This window comes from Parus major, chromosome 4, assembly GCF_001522545.3.
Source record: "Parus major isolate Abel chromosome 4, Parus_major1.1, whole genome shotgun sequence".
Lineage (NCBI taxonomy): Eukaryota > Metazoa > Chordata > Aves > Passeriformes > Paridae > Parus > Parus major.
Genome location: NC_031771.1, coordinates 14967950 through 14982150, shown reverse-complemented (window position 1 = coordinate 14982150; position 14201 = coordinate 14967950). Strand labels below are relative to the sequence as shown.

General features: G+C 42.9%; 1 protein-coding gene across 18 annotated transcripts in view; it reads right to left on the bottom strand.

The window, feature by feature from the left end:
• The window catches only part of ADGRL3 (adhesion G protein-coupled receptor L3), a 489797-nt gene that overhangs the window by 142774 nt on the left and 332822 nt on the right, over positions 1 to 14201 (bottom strand). For 17 of the 18 annotated variants that reach the window (XM_015625411.2, XM_015625414.2, XM_015625396.1 and 14 more), the window contains one exon: positions 567 to 647. The exons of the other annotated variant lie outside the window; for it this stretch is intronic. In XM_015625411.2, the coding sequence (XP_015480897.1) occupies positions 567 to 647 (81 nt within the window). The remainder of the gene's footprint in view (positions 1 to 566; positions 648 to 14201) is intronic. 18 annotated transcript variants of the gene reach the window in all.

Genomic DNA, 14201 nt, shown 5'->3' with positions numbered 1-14201 from the left:
GCTATTCTGAACTTATTCTGTACATACTGACTACTAGCATCGCTCCCAAGGGCAATCAGCCCACCTAAAATTTGAATCATCCTCTATAATGAACATCTCCTCACCAAGTCTAGAGAAAAAACCCTCAAGCAACAGCAGTGAGGACTGAATCCAGGCTTGAACCACTGTACAACCCATTCTGCAACCTTTACCCACCTGAGGGGCAGTTGAAATCTGCCCTTTTGCATTCTGCCATCAGCTCCCTGTGCCTTTGCACTGCCATTAGGAAAGAAAGGTGCAAGACAGAGGGCAGGACCTAAGGTGTACCTGTCCCTGCAGGAGTCAACTAGTGGGGAGAGCAAACCACCCCGTGAAGTGATGGGATGTTCAAAGCTATGTAATGGGACACGTGGGACATGGGCATCTCACGCACGTCTCTCCTGCTGGAATTAATTTGCTCCCCAGACTGTCCTTGGATGGAGGGTGACAGCTTGGCCATGGAGGCTCAGTGAACAAGTGAGTGATGTCCACCCAAGCCTGTGGCTGGTTTGGAATGCAAGTGAATGGAGACTGTCCCACGGACTCACCCTTGGATGGCGGTCTCTCCAGATCCGAATCCAGGTGGATCGGTGGGGCAATGTAGGAAACCTGCCCATGGTGAGCCTGCCCTGTGGACAAATAAGTGGTTTAGTTCCGCTGTTTCCTAGAGATCTATCAGGGCTAAAGTCAAATACACAGCATTTGGATTAAAAACAGGTTCACAAGTATTTGTTCTGTGTGTTTTTCACAATGAACTTCCATTTTGTGGAGGCTCCTGGCAACAAGCTGAAACCACTGCCATCTCTCTCCTTGCAGACGCTTGGAGGGTACTGTGGTGAACTTTAGTTACACCTGCTTTACCACAACTACGTATACTTTACACCATGTTCTCTTGAAACCTGTTCTCTCTCTGTACATATGCTATGGAAGAGAACCCAATTTCACACAAACCCATTCAATCTGTCAATCTCACTTTAAGAGGGAAAAAAGCATTCCTATGTCACAGCCATTTCTGAAGGAAGCATGGTATGAAGCACAATCCCACCTGTTTATCCCACCTGCAGGAGACACATCATTTTTCAGAGCTCAGCATTGCTTTCACATGAGTGAGAGATTTTTTGGTTCCCAACACCATCATGCAGTTTCTCAGTTGCTAAAGACTCAATCCTTCTCCAGCAATTTGGAGATAACTATATCAAGAAACTTCTATTTATAATAAAACCATTTTTTTTATAATTCATCTATTTACTGTACCAATTTACAGGGTTGTTAATCTCTTCTTCTAAACATGGAAAGTTAATGACACACAGATTATGATAACAGTTAGAGTAACCTTCCCATTTCAAGTAATATTCGTTCTGCAATAAAAGCAGTTGATTCCTCTTAAGAGACACATTCCAAATAATTAATACAGCTCCCTGTTGACACTTGCTGTTGTTGCTCCAAGCAATTTCCAACCTAGCGTCACAGGCAGAGGAGCAGCAGTACAGTCTTCAGGCTTCTTTGTAATGACATCCAGGAATACCACAAGCACAGTATGCTGGTGCACATAATATGTTGAAAACATCTCTTCAGGGAGATAAAATATTAATGAGAAATGGGAGAGAAAAAAAAAAAAAAAAAAGGAAGTGTATCTGAATGTGCAGGTTATATTTACTGCTTTACACTGAGGATGACTCAGATAATTTGCATTATTAGCCATTACAACAACTGGACGTAATTCAGGTTTAAAATCTACCGACACATCATAAATTCTGTATTTGCTTTTAAGTGCTTTAACATGGGAAATCTGCTTTAGGCGAACCCATAGCAAATAACAAGTGACTCTGCTTTCCTCTTTTCATTTACATGTTAAAAACCCATTTGATGTCATTAGTGAGCAAAAGCCATCATTTAATAGCTGCTCAGTTCTGCAGCAGAAACAAGCAGACGGTCTGCTCTCACTCCGAGCTGCTCAGTGTGCAGGATGATCAGTGCCCTTATAACCACAGAACAGTCTCCCCATTTGCTGCATCAAAGATACCACTGAAATGTAAAATAGCTGAGCTTGGCAGGAAACTCTGGAAATCACCTAACCCAGCTCAAGGGCAGCAAGAGCCCACAGCGAGTGTCCAGTCTGATTTCCAATATCTCTAAGAATGGAGACTCCACAATCTCTCTGGGCAATCTGCACCAGTGCTTTGCCACCCTCATAGGAAAAAAAAAATAAAATATAAAAGCTTTTCCACTATCTGCCTGTAAGAAAAGCCTGGCTCCATCTTATTTATTCCCTGTCATCATGTACTTAGACACACCAGTAAGATCCCTTGGATGATCTGGTCCAGGCTGGATACTCACAGCTTTTCAGCCCGTCCCCACAAAGAGATGCTTCAATCCCTTTATCATCATTATGGCTAGTTGCTGGACTTGCTCTGGGCACACTGTTGACACAGGGTTTTTTGTTTGTTTGTTTTTGTGGGTTTTTTGTTTGGTTATTTTTTTTAAACACCTGGACTTCCTGGGAGCAAACCAAAAAAATGAATGATTCTGGAGGGTTAAAGAACTAGGCTGGAGTAAAGAAGATACACCCACATTATATGAAAGACTAAAAAACATCTGTGAGTTTGTTTAGACATTCATTACAATTCAGTAATAACTATGGAAGCTTATTATTGCTTTATTAAGGCTTTTACTTTGTATGGAGGAAGCAGTAGCATCAAATGCTCTCTAGTGATAAATGAAACAAGTTGCAGAAAGCTTTTATCTATTTGCTGCTGAAGCTAAACATAGTACTTCCAAAAAGAAAAAAAACCCCAAACTTCTGTTACTACTACTACTACTGACTGCTATGTACTACTAATAAAAAAGCAGACTTCTGTTAGGCTGCACACTTCTCACAGTGCTAATAAATCAAACTTTGCATTTTAATATTCCTTCTCCAAAAAACGCCAGGCAAACAATTCTTGTGATTCATTTTCTGTGCATGAATGCCAGCTCACTTGTTCTTCAGACTCATCAGAGTGTTCACACTGGAGAAAAAGAAGGCTCTCCACTGTTACCTTATAAATCTTTTTATTCAATAGAATCATATTTCTGCTTTGGTTTTAGTATTATTGCCAGTGGTGACCTCTGAGTTAGTTGAGGGAAGAGAGGCAAGGGGAGGTGTCTGAAGCAATGGAACTGGTACACAAGCACGTGGTCTTCTTGGCTTTAACAGCATTAAAAGTGCTGCTACTCACTCAGTCAAAAACCAAAATTTTACCCAATGGACTTCTGAAAGGTTTTGAGAGTGGTATCACAGGTACAGCTCAAGTTGATCTCAAAGACTGATAGAACGGGTTTTCCCAAGTGAGGCAACTCCCAGTCCCTGTGGAGTGAGTTTTGCAGTTTCAGATGCTTACTGCAAGCCCCAGCCCTAGGAATGAGGGACTCCTATCTCCCTCTCTTCAGTTCAAGCTGCTGTAGAAAAGCACTTTAAAAGATGGACATGAGAGCCTTAAAAAAAAATAAATAAAAGGCAGAAACATTCCAACACTCCACACCTGTCTCTCCAATCCTTCAGCTGTTTTTTCTGCACATTGAGACTGAGCTGACAGTGGTAAAGGAAAAAGAAAGAAGACTTCTGACAAAATAGCAAAGGTCAAAATGTCTCTGTTGCTGATGGGGATATGTGCCTTGTATTGAAACAGCTTGCATGGCTTTCTCCCAGTCCCACCCTGCCTATACCCATCTGCTCTTTCTGCAGCCAGCTCCCCGGTAAAAAAGTAAACAGCAATCAAATGTAATCATCAAAGTAATATTTGATCAAGTTGCCAATTCTGTACCCACCAGCTCAGGTTGTGTTCCATTTCCTTTATCCCTCTTGCCTGGAGAGGCCTGTGCCTATGGCTCCCTGTGAGGGCTGATGCTGGAAGACAGCTGTGGATCATCCCTGACCTGCTTTTCTTGCATCACAACACAGGGATGCAGGTCTGGCCAGCACTGCCTGAATATCAACACCTTATCAGGTGAGACAGGGCAAAGAGCAGGTGTGGCCACAGACTAGCAGTCTTCACAGCAGCCAGGCCACCTTCATGGGCTGTGACAATGTGAAAAAAACAAACCCCATGTTTGGCAGAAACAATTTTGGGAGCAACAATATGGATATGACCTTGAAAGTCTATCTGGTGACATGCCTTCCTCAAGTAGAGGAAATGAGAAAGATGTTTGCAAATTACAAAAAGTGCTTGACTGGCCATTATTTCCAGGTCTGACATATGAGGGATACAATGCATTTTAAAAAGCCAATAATTTAGAAGAACAAAGATAATGTTTTGGGAAGACTGAAGGAAACATAATAGCTTGGCCTAAGGGATTTTTTTTTTACTTTTTTTATTTTTTTTTAAAAAGGGGATGCTCATAGACAGAAAATAAACATCCACACATCTTCAAAAATCTGCCCCTAAGTGATTTTATCACCTACAGATGCAATGATATAAAACTACAGAAAAAAATCTGCAAATGCATGGACTAACCAAGAAAAGTAGCAACAAAGAAGTATCATCTGTGTATCTATTTAAAACCACTTCCTCCTGATCATTTTTGGAAGCATACCTACTGTTTGCAGCACCTTAGAGGGCAGGCCTTCCTCCTGATCCTAGGCCAAATTTCCAGTTCTGGTGATATTTGAATTTTCTAGAGCATAATGCTTATCGTCATATGTGCACATGGGAAATTTTTCTGTCTTGCCCCTGTTCATTTTCTACCCGAGATTTTCCAGTGCACTATGGAGAAAACCTGAATAAAAACCAGAAGACTGAAAGATTCAAGCCCCCAAAAGCAAAGGAAAAAAAAAAAAACCACCAAGATTTACCAGGCTAAAAATAAGGTTTTTTAGAACATTTGATGACTTGTCTCCTGAAGTCCTGGTGATGCCATGAAGATAACCACAGTGACCTGAATGGATGGCTCTCCCTTTTCCCAGCTGCTCCTTTGCTCAGTGCCCATGGTGGCTATGGACAGTCCTGCACCTGAATTGAGGTTCTGCCCCACACCTGACTCTGATCCAGCAGCAGCAGTGAGAAGCCACCAGGAGATATATTTTTTTTTAAACAAACATGCTTCAGACTCTTTGTTCTCAAGGGATGAGACTCTCCTTTCTTTGCTGTCCTTATCCAGAGGCGATCACTGCAACGCATTTTTTTTTTTTTTTGGCTGTCATGTCAGATTACTCAGATTTCCACCCATTTTTCCAGCCTCTTTTAGCATTCTTTTGTCTTCCACAGGTTCACCAGCTCCCAAGATCCTTTTTAGACAACCTAGTCAGCATTTCATGTAGAGGATTTAATTTAATTTCATGCTGGTATCTCTGATGACCCGCATTCCCAGGTACTCTCCTACACCTCTTCTTGTCTGCACCTCTGAATGCAGGCACCTCCATGGATTTAATCCCTCATCTGTTAGTCCATTTGCTTGGGTCATTAATTAGTGAATACCCATGAAATCACACATCCATTCCTGAGCCTTTGATTTCAGTTCTTTAAATACTTTCACTTTTTTCTTTTTATTAACAGTAGGATGGACACATACTAGGTATGCAAAATACATATTCTGAGGAAAGTTCTTGGAAAACATAATGACTATTTTACTAATATCTCTACAGATAAAATATTCTTTACATGCTGTGGCTTCTTTTTTTTTTCCCATGTAACTGAAAAAAAATAATTTTTAAAAGCAGCCCAGTTTGTCTGTGATGATCTGCTCTATAAAATACAACATTACTTTTTGGGCACATTTATGTAATTCTGTAAATGTTAACAGGATTTTTTAAAAAATCCAATTTATTTTCTAGCAAAAGACCACATTCACTTTGTCGGTGTGCAGCTTCTAGGATCATCACTTTCATCCTCTTTAATTTTCAAAAACCAGTTAATTTTTTTTCTTGTCCTTTTTTCTCCCCTTGTGAGTCTTTTTGAATCCCATAGTATGTAGGCATATATAAAAACATAAGAAAAGAGAAATTAAAAAGCTGGTGGGCTTGTTAACAAACTCTTTTGACATGCCATTAAACAAATTTAATTCAGACCTATTACTCTGCATATATTCAGACTTCTCCTGGCAGCCTTTTTTTCTGCCTTTCATCAATGACTATCTTTACAAAACACCATTCCCTCACTGCCCACCCTTTTCCATTTTGCATTAAAAGCTTTCTTTTTAAATAAAGCTTTTATAAAGCCATTCTCTTCCTCGGTGTTAGCACAGATTCTGTCCACTGCTTCATTTATTCATGGCCTTTTATGGAGTCTCTCTCTTTCATCTGTACATCTCTCTTTCATCTCTCAGTGCCCTTTTAACTCCTTAGGGTAGCAGCAACTCACGCGCTCCCTCTTCTTCCCTCGCTCCCACGGTCATTTCCCTGTCCTTCCCTCCAAGCTGTGGATGCTTCTGAATACAAGAAAACCCTCTTTTCCAACAGGAACCCTCTGACTACATTACCTCTGCTCCCTTGCCGTTTTGCCTCTTGTATTTCATACAGGGACTAGCACAAGCCCTGAAGCAGGAAGAAGCAGGGTACCCGCAGTGTGGCTTCCATGAGGGACGGCCGGCTCCTGTCACATCTGCCTGCTGAAAACAGAGGGTACCAACACCAGCAGCCCCAATGGGCTACGGACGAGTTCCCCAGTACCAAAGCAAACCTCAGGCTCAGTCAAGGCAGCTGCCAAATGCAAGGAAGGAAGTTCAGTGAAGAATGTGGGGAAGGAGGTGAACTGGGGAAATGTTTAGCTAAGTCCCTGCCACCTCGTGTTTTAGAGTAAATGCAAATCCAAAAGCAGCATTTGGCAGCACGCCTGCGCGAGCAGAGGTTGGCCTAGACTTTTCTGAGGAAAAACAATTCCTGGTTTTAAACTGTCACATCAAACAGCCCTAACCATGAGGGGAAGGAAATCAAAATGACCCTTTTTGATGACCAAGCTGTCCCTCATGTGACAGCCAACACCTGAGAGGACCAAGGTTTGAGGTACAGGAGAAAATAAGGCCAAAAATAATGCCAAGGGAATGGGTTAAAAACTGAGTACTATAGCAGGTAAAACAACTGGAAGCTTTTCACTAGTGGCAGATGTGTATTTTCCAAGGAGTATTTAGAACTCAGAAATTCATGATCTAGCTGAAGTCAGAGGTGAATGAGCTTCTTCAAGTCACACCAAGATTCCACGTTTTGATGTGCAATCATCGTAATTTGTATTTTTAGATGAACCTCATCTTTCTGTTAAGGATTTAAAACATTTGATTTAGCAGCACCTTGGCTCCAGTGATGCTCTGCATCCTGCAGTGCACATCCCAAAATCTACATACACTGGTACAAGAGCCTGGTATAAAGGCTGGGAAGGAAGAAGAACTAAAAAACCTCAGAAATATTTCACATATGCCATGATAATTAAACCATATGGCAGCACATGCAGGAAGGCTGCATCCAGGCCTGGCTTTCCCCAGTGCTCAAAGCAGGGACCTGACCTCCAGGGCTGCACATTTTTTGGGCTTGTCTCCCCAAAGGCTTGCCCAGCAGGCTAAAGAAACACGACACGTTGAGTTTTTCCCTCCCTCCCACATGTGCTTGCTGTGCTATGAAATATGATTTATCTGTCACCTGTACTGAAAAACATGGGAGAGGAGGAGAAGGATTTTGGTGCAGAGGAAACAGGGATTTGGAGCAATGCAATCCTCAGAGCCCTGGAGCAGGTGACAAATATTAATCACAAACCACGCAGAGTGGGTTTAGCAATGGTGAATACGGCAAAACCCAGAGATATTTTTGGCCACCTATCAGAGACTGAATATGATACAAAGAGCTCTGTGCCAGCTCCTGCTGTCCTCATTCTGCTCTTGTCCCAAAAGTCAAACCAGATGTTTTCAACCTTCTTAGAGGGTCAAGCCCACCCTGTTCTGCCTTAGGTGTGCCTCAAAAGACTTGGGATAGAGAAGTTTGGGGAAAACCCAGCAAAAGCCATGCAGTTTATCTCCTGCAGAGGTGAAATGATTCCTTATATTGCTTTGAAATGTATCTCCTTGGGGCTGTCCACCTCACAACTATCAGCTGCTGAACAGCAGGTCTCATCATCAGAAAGTTTTGGTTTAGTTTTCCCTTTCTTTGGGGGTAAGGAATACTGCTGAGTATTTCTTTTCTCCCCCATCTATTTTAGCTGGATGCAGCTCTTAACCAAGGCTGCAGCCTCGTGTTAGAGCTGAACCATTTCACGGCAGTCTCCTCTCCCCTGTGACATGGCCAGGCATTCCCATCCCCTCTCTTGGAGCAGATCTGGCAATTAATGCAAGCACAGGGCTGATCTGATGGAAAATGCCCCACTGAAAACAATAATTACTCGTTTTCCACTGGCTCAATCAGCAGAACCAATTCAGGCTGCTGCAGCAGCAGTACCAGATCTGAAGTAAAAGGGCAATAATAAAAGAGCCAGGGGTGGGATGGGGACAGCTATCAGTTTAACCTTAGCATAAAGCCACACCTGGGAACAGTAGTGGCATTGTATCTGGACAACCCCTCCACCCCCACACCAGACTCTCTCCTTGCCCCAGGGAGACTCCCACCAATTGCAGCCTTCATTCACTGCCTTTCAGACAGCTTTAAATTCACCTGCCAGCATAATTTAGAGAGCAACTCCAGGTCAAGGGGTTTAATGAAAGCCAAATGCGTTACAGCACACAACTCACAGGCAGAGCTTGGGACACAGCCCTGTCATTCTTTTACTTATGCCACTCTTGTTCATGCAGAAAGGGGAGCAGTGGGGGAGAAGAAGAAATCAGGCAGTAGCTCTTGCCATGCTGAGCTTAAATTTCAGTGGCAAAGCATCCGGGGGGGTGTTGTCAGAGAAATCAGCCGAGATGCTGGATTATGAGGTAGGAGACACGTCCAGAGCAGACAGGTAGATCTGTGAGTCACCAGCCTGGAGACGGTAATTGAAGTGTCTCCTGGTTTCAGATACTGTGTGATGTGGTCCAAGAATTTGTCACTCTCGCCTGCCTCCATTTGTGATAGCCTATAGCAGATGTCCCCTCCAATTTTGTCTTTATTTTCCAACCTTTTTATCTCTGCATGTGTAGCACGATCTCCATTCCCACACTGTACCTCCCCGGTGTCGCCTGCACTTCTGCTGTGAGCCCCATCTCAGCACAGGCCTGATTCCCTGCCTCCCAACCTGCATCCTCCTGTCCAGCTTAATCAGCTCCATCTTCCAATGCTATCTGGCCAATACACCCTGCAAACCTTAAATCTTATCTCCCATGGGTTTCTGTGACTATTCCCGACTGCGACTGCATCCCAGAAAGGGCTGTCAGACAATAAAGCATTAAAGCATCTTCTTCATTACAGGTATTTTTATCAACTGCTTTCATTAAGGTAGTGCAAAGAGATGAGCAATCTGTTTTCCGAGTGGGTCAGTGCACCCTAATTGCATTAATCACTTCTTCTGATCTGCACCAGGAGCCCTGAGAGAGGCAGTGCTGCCTGCCTGGCTCTGCACTCCTGCCAAGCCTCAGCTGTGCTGCAGCGGGACACTGCAAGAGGGGACAGACTCCATCTCAAAGTGAGTGATCAAGCAGCAAACCAGATTGACACGACATGATTTGATGAAGAAATGAAACAAGAGTGGGTATTTTCTCTGTGACCTAAAAGAACAGGAATCTAAGCCATCTTGTACTTTCCTTTTTTTTTTCTTTCTTATCTTTTGAGATAATATAAGGTATTTCTCAGCATGAAGGACATGACTGCCTGTAGAGAGATTTTGACAACTCCCCTCTGAGTGCTAAAATGCTGTCAGCTGAAAAACTGAGCTGTTTGGGCAAATTGATCCAACTCTGACAGACTTCCTCTCTGTTTTCATGTTTTCTCTCTCAATCAAAAGGCTCCTAAAGAATCCATGTTTTCAGTTCAATGTCAGGGAAAGGGGGAGAAGAGGGGAGATCATCTATTTTTGCTGCACTGTTCATCATTAACCTACCTGGAAGGAGAAACCTGGTAGAGGAAGAGGAAGGTCTCACAAGTCTCTTGCATCTCCCCACGGCACACAGATACAGGATCTGAACACAACAGTTTCCCTAATTCACATATAGTAACTGCATATAGACTTTCTGACAGAGTCAATACAGTTTGGGTGCAGACACGAAGAGCACAAGAAGCTGAGCTTATAGGTCTGAGTTTATCTCCAATGCCAATAGCAGGCAAACTGCTGGATCAGCCATCTGAAGAAAGCCTTACTGCATTTTTTTTTTTTTAAATAATCATTAGGAATCATCTTCCCCTTCCTCAGCCCAAAGAAAATGAAATCAAAGCATTTTTAAACCTTGTCCCTAGCTGTGAATATATCTGTAACCTTTCTGCATCAGTGACGATTCTGAATACCATTTCTGACGGCCAAATCCTGGGAGCACTCTTACCACTTTATAGCAAAGATTAAGCATGCTCCTGTCACAGTCAGTGAAAGAGCATCTCTTTCTATCACCTCAGTTGGGAACTCCAGAAATCTCCAGTCCTCTAAAGTGAAGCAATGCCAAGCAGCCCAAAAGTGCTTTACAAAGGAGGTTTGGTGCTTTGTTGTTTTTGCACTTTTTTCACCTTTTCATATAACACAGTTCAATCACTTGGTGAATGCTGTTGCGCTTACAGGGTCTTTCTCCAGTTTTTCGAGCTAAGTAACAAAACATTTTGATGTTTATTCTTCCTCTGTACCAACCTGAGGAAGCCCATACTCAATGTGTCAAATTTTATATATATTTATATATATTTTTAAGACCTGTGAAGCAGAATTGCTGGTTTATAGATTCAAGGAGATTTGAAGTCTGTAGCTTATGAATTTTACTTCTGCTGAAGCCAGCTATGGACTTTATAAACTTCAATGTGTCCCTTTTGATTGCTTCACAAAGTCAGGAATGACATAGAAGATTTTACTGTCTGTTCCCTTCATGCTGCCGTTCTACACTTAATTATTTCCTCATGGCCAGGGAACGAGAAGTTTGCAATGGGTCAGAAACTGCAACAGCTTACAGACTTCTGAATAACTGTGCCCAGAACACAGGTTCACACAGCAAACATCTACAGACCAGATGTTTCATACAAGGTCGAATATAATTTTTTAGCATCAGATATTCTGTATTTGGGACTTACATTCCTTAAGGCCCTTCAAGCATGTCTCAGGATTATTCTGATCTTAGTTCCCATGATGTTACTGTAGGCCTTTGGATGACAGTTTTGATTATAAGTTTGCACACTGCCTAGAACAATAGGACCCTGATTGGTACTCCTTGAATAATACAAATTAATTCTCGCCTGAGCCTCCTTCACCCTGTATGAATCATGCTGGATGTCTGCCCTCTGCAAGGGCAGCAGACAGGTCTGCTGGGCCATGGCTCTGTCTGCCAGCACTGGGGAACACGGGTCCTGAGGCACTGCCAAATTTCCTGATCCCAAGGATCTAGCTGCATACGTGCAGGAGAAGAGGCTGCTACACTCCATCGCTTCTGATGAGTCTGTCAGACCCCCCCAGAAGACTACAGGAAACACACAGCATGACTGAAAATGAGACCAGAGAGTCTGAAAAGTACACCCAAAAGGTTGTGTGTTTCAGCCCGGCTGAAAACTCTTTCAGCTTGTTCTGCTTCAGGCTCCTGCCCTTTGCAGTAAAATACATTGCTATAAACTTAACAGACAGCTTTAGTTTATCGTACTTTACAGCAGCCAATATTCAAACTGTCCTTAGTCACACATTCCATCACCTCTGAAACACAACCACCCATTATCTCAATGCAAGAGAAGTATTTCCTTCCCTTTAGACTACAATCCTTTAGTTGCTTTAATGCATGTACTAATTTACATATTCATATATACTGGTCCTGACCACCACTTCGAGCTAAACTTCTTCTAACAGGCTAACCCTTAGCTTTGCATTTAGGTTTCTTAGAAGATCTCTTGACTGAAAACTGACAAATTCAAGCTTCATTATCTGGACAACCTGGCCTCTATCACATGAAGCTCTTTCTTCACCCTCTTGTGACCTAAACAAAAAAGGAAGATGCACATTTCTGATTCGGTATCTGACCTATGTGGGATTCTGACTTCTACAGAATTAGCTTCACACTGAGCCCCAGTAATAACCACCTCACTGTTTAGGAGCCCAGGATGGATACATGCTTTTTTTTTTACCTGTATCAGAGAAAGGATAGAGCAACTCTGTTTAATTCTTCTTTTGTAGGGTTATATCTAACAGCATGCAGTGGCTTTGGGAACACTCAGAGGTAGGTATGATTTCTGGGTTGGCACCCTAATATCAGCCATCCCAGCTCTGACTGACATGATAGTTTCAAGTAACATTGGTTGAATGGCTCAGTGACCACTACAGCAGGAATTGTGTGTAAACAAGCATCTGATAAAAGAATATTTTGCTTTCAGTAACTTGCATTACAAACAAGCCCACTTGCTGCAGAGATTCTTATGCAGCATAATCTGCTTAAAGAAAAGAAATAGAAGAAGAAATAAATAGCAGAAATAAAACCACAAAATTTCCAGTGTGGAACTACTTGTGACCTCACCATGGCAGTGACACCTTCAGAACAGTATAAATTCAGCTTTCTAAATCCAGCCATAAGTCCTCAAGCAAGCCAGCTGAATACTGGGAAGCCTCAGCCAAAAGTTCACCTCCCTTCCACAGCCCCGTGGATGGAGGGAAACACCACAGAGGAAGGTGGCTGTGCTGCTCCCTGTGGCACTCTGCCATTTCAAAGCGTGTTAGAGCTCCTTGGCACAGGTGACTTCTTTGTGCAGGAGTTCAAGCTCTCATTGTGCTCTCCCTCCAGGGATGTCCTAATTAGAGATGGGGTTTCCTTCTCAAGTTACTGCATTTGAGGAATCACGCTGTTGTTATTTCCAGGCAAATCAAACAGGAGCAAAGATGGACAGAGGGAAGGAATAGAGGTGGGAAAAAAGCCCTGGGGGGTGTGAAGGGAGCCATACCCTGATGAATCCACAAAAAGAACACCTTCACAGCAGGTTGGAGACCTTGGCATCCAATCCTGTATCCCTATGGTCAGGGAGTATCCTCTGAAAGCTTTCCTTTGACACCAGACAAAAATCTCCAATTAGTTTCATAAAGATGAGAAGCCAGATTGGAAGCTGCCCGTTATTTGACACGAAGGTGGCTTTCTGCTCAGGATAAGCAGAGGTTTAGAAAACACTGAAAGATTTTCATTAAGGTGTGGGAACAAAAGAAGAAAGAAAAAAGTGAGAGCAACAAAGTATCTGAGCTGTGAATTGAGGGCAAATACCTACACTTTCTGCTTTATAAGATGGATGAGCAGGGCTGCAGGATGTCTCCAGGTACCCCAGTCAAGCTGATTACAAAGGTTACAAATGACTGGAACAAGTTCAGAGCACCCAGGACAGCTAAGAAATAAAGAACCTGTGAAAAAGCCTCATTTTTCAGGTGTTTGGAATGACATTCCTCAAAAGTCAGTGCTGGGAAGACATTTCATGTGCAATCTCAAGCAATCCTGCACAAGTCAGGAGCAGCACCCCTAAATTCTGAGATTACATGCTAGGACTTTTAAATCAAAGGAAAATAAAACCCACAAGAAATAATAAATATGACAGATTTAGGCTTTTCTTCGCTGTACCTCAAAGTCTTCAGGACTTATACTTTAAAGCCTCTCTTTCCACTTAAAAATGCAAGGTGAGTTTTATAATTTTCAATGGAATTGAAAATGCTGTGATCAGAGACTCTGGAAATCGATCCCTGAGCTCAACCACACAGTCACTAGCGCTGAAGTTACCTGGTAGACTTGTATTTGTGAAAATTTGTATATTCTGGAGGGTATTTAGAAAATGAAAGCAGAACACGGTTCCAGAAGCCCAAACTCCCGGAGATCTGGTGACAAAGTCAGGCTGTTGGACTTGGCACTGGAGCAGATGAGCACTCGTGTGCTCTGTCCTACCAGCTATGCTGGGATAACCTCTCCAGGAGGGTGGGATGGGGACTTCACTGCACAGCCACAGCACCTGGGCAGCCGCAGTGTGCTCGGATTCATGGCACCCTGAACCAGAGCCATATGTTTTAGCTGCTCCTGGTGTCCACAGGACACACACACAGAGCTGCTGAGACAGCTTGAGGTGTTCAGTGGGAGAAATGGTGTTTGAAACAGCGAGTCAGGTTTTGATTAAACTGGCA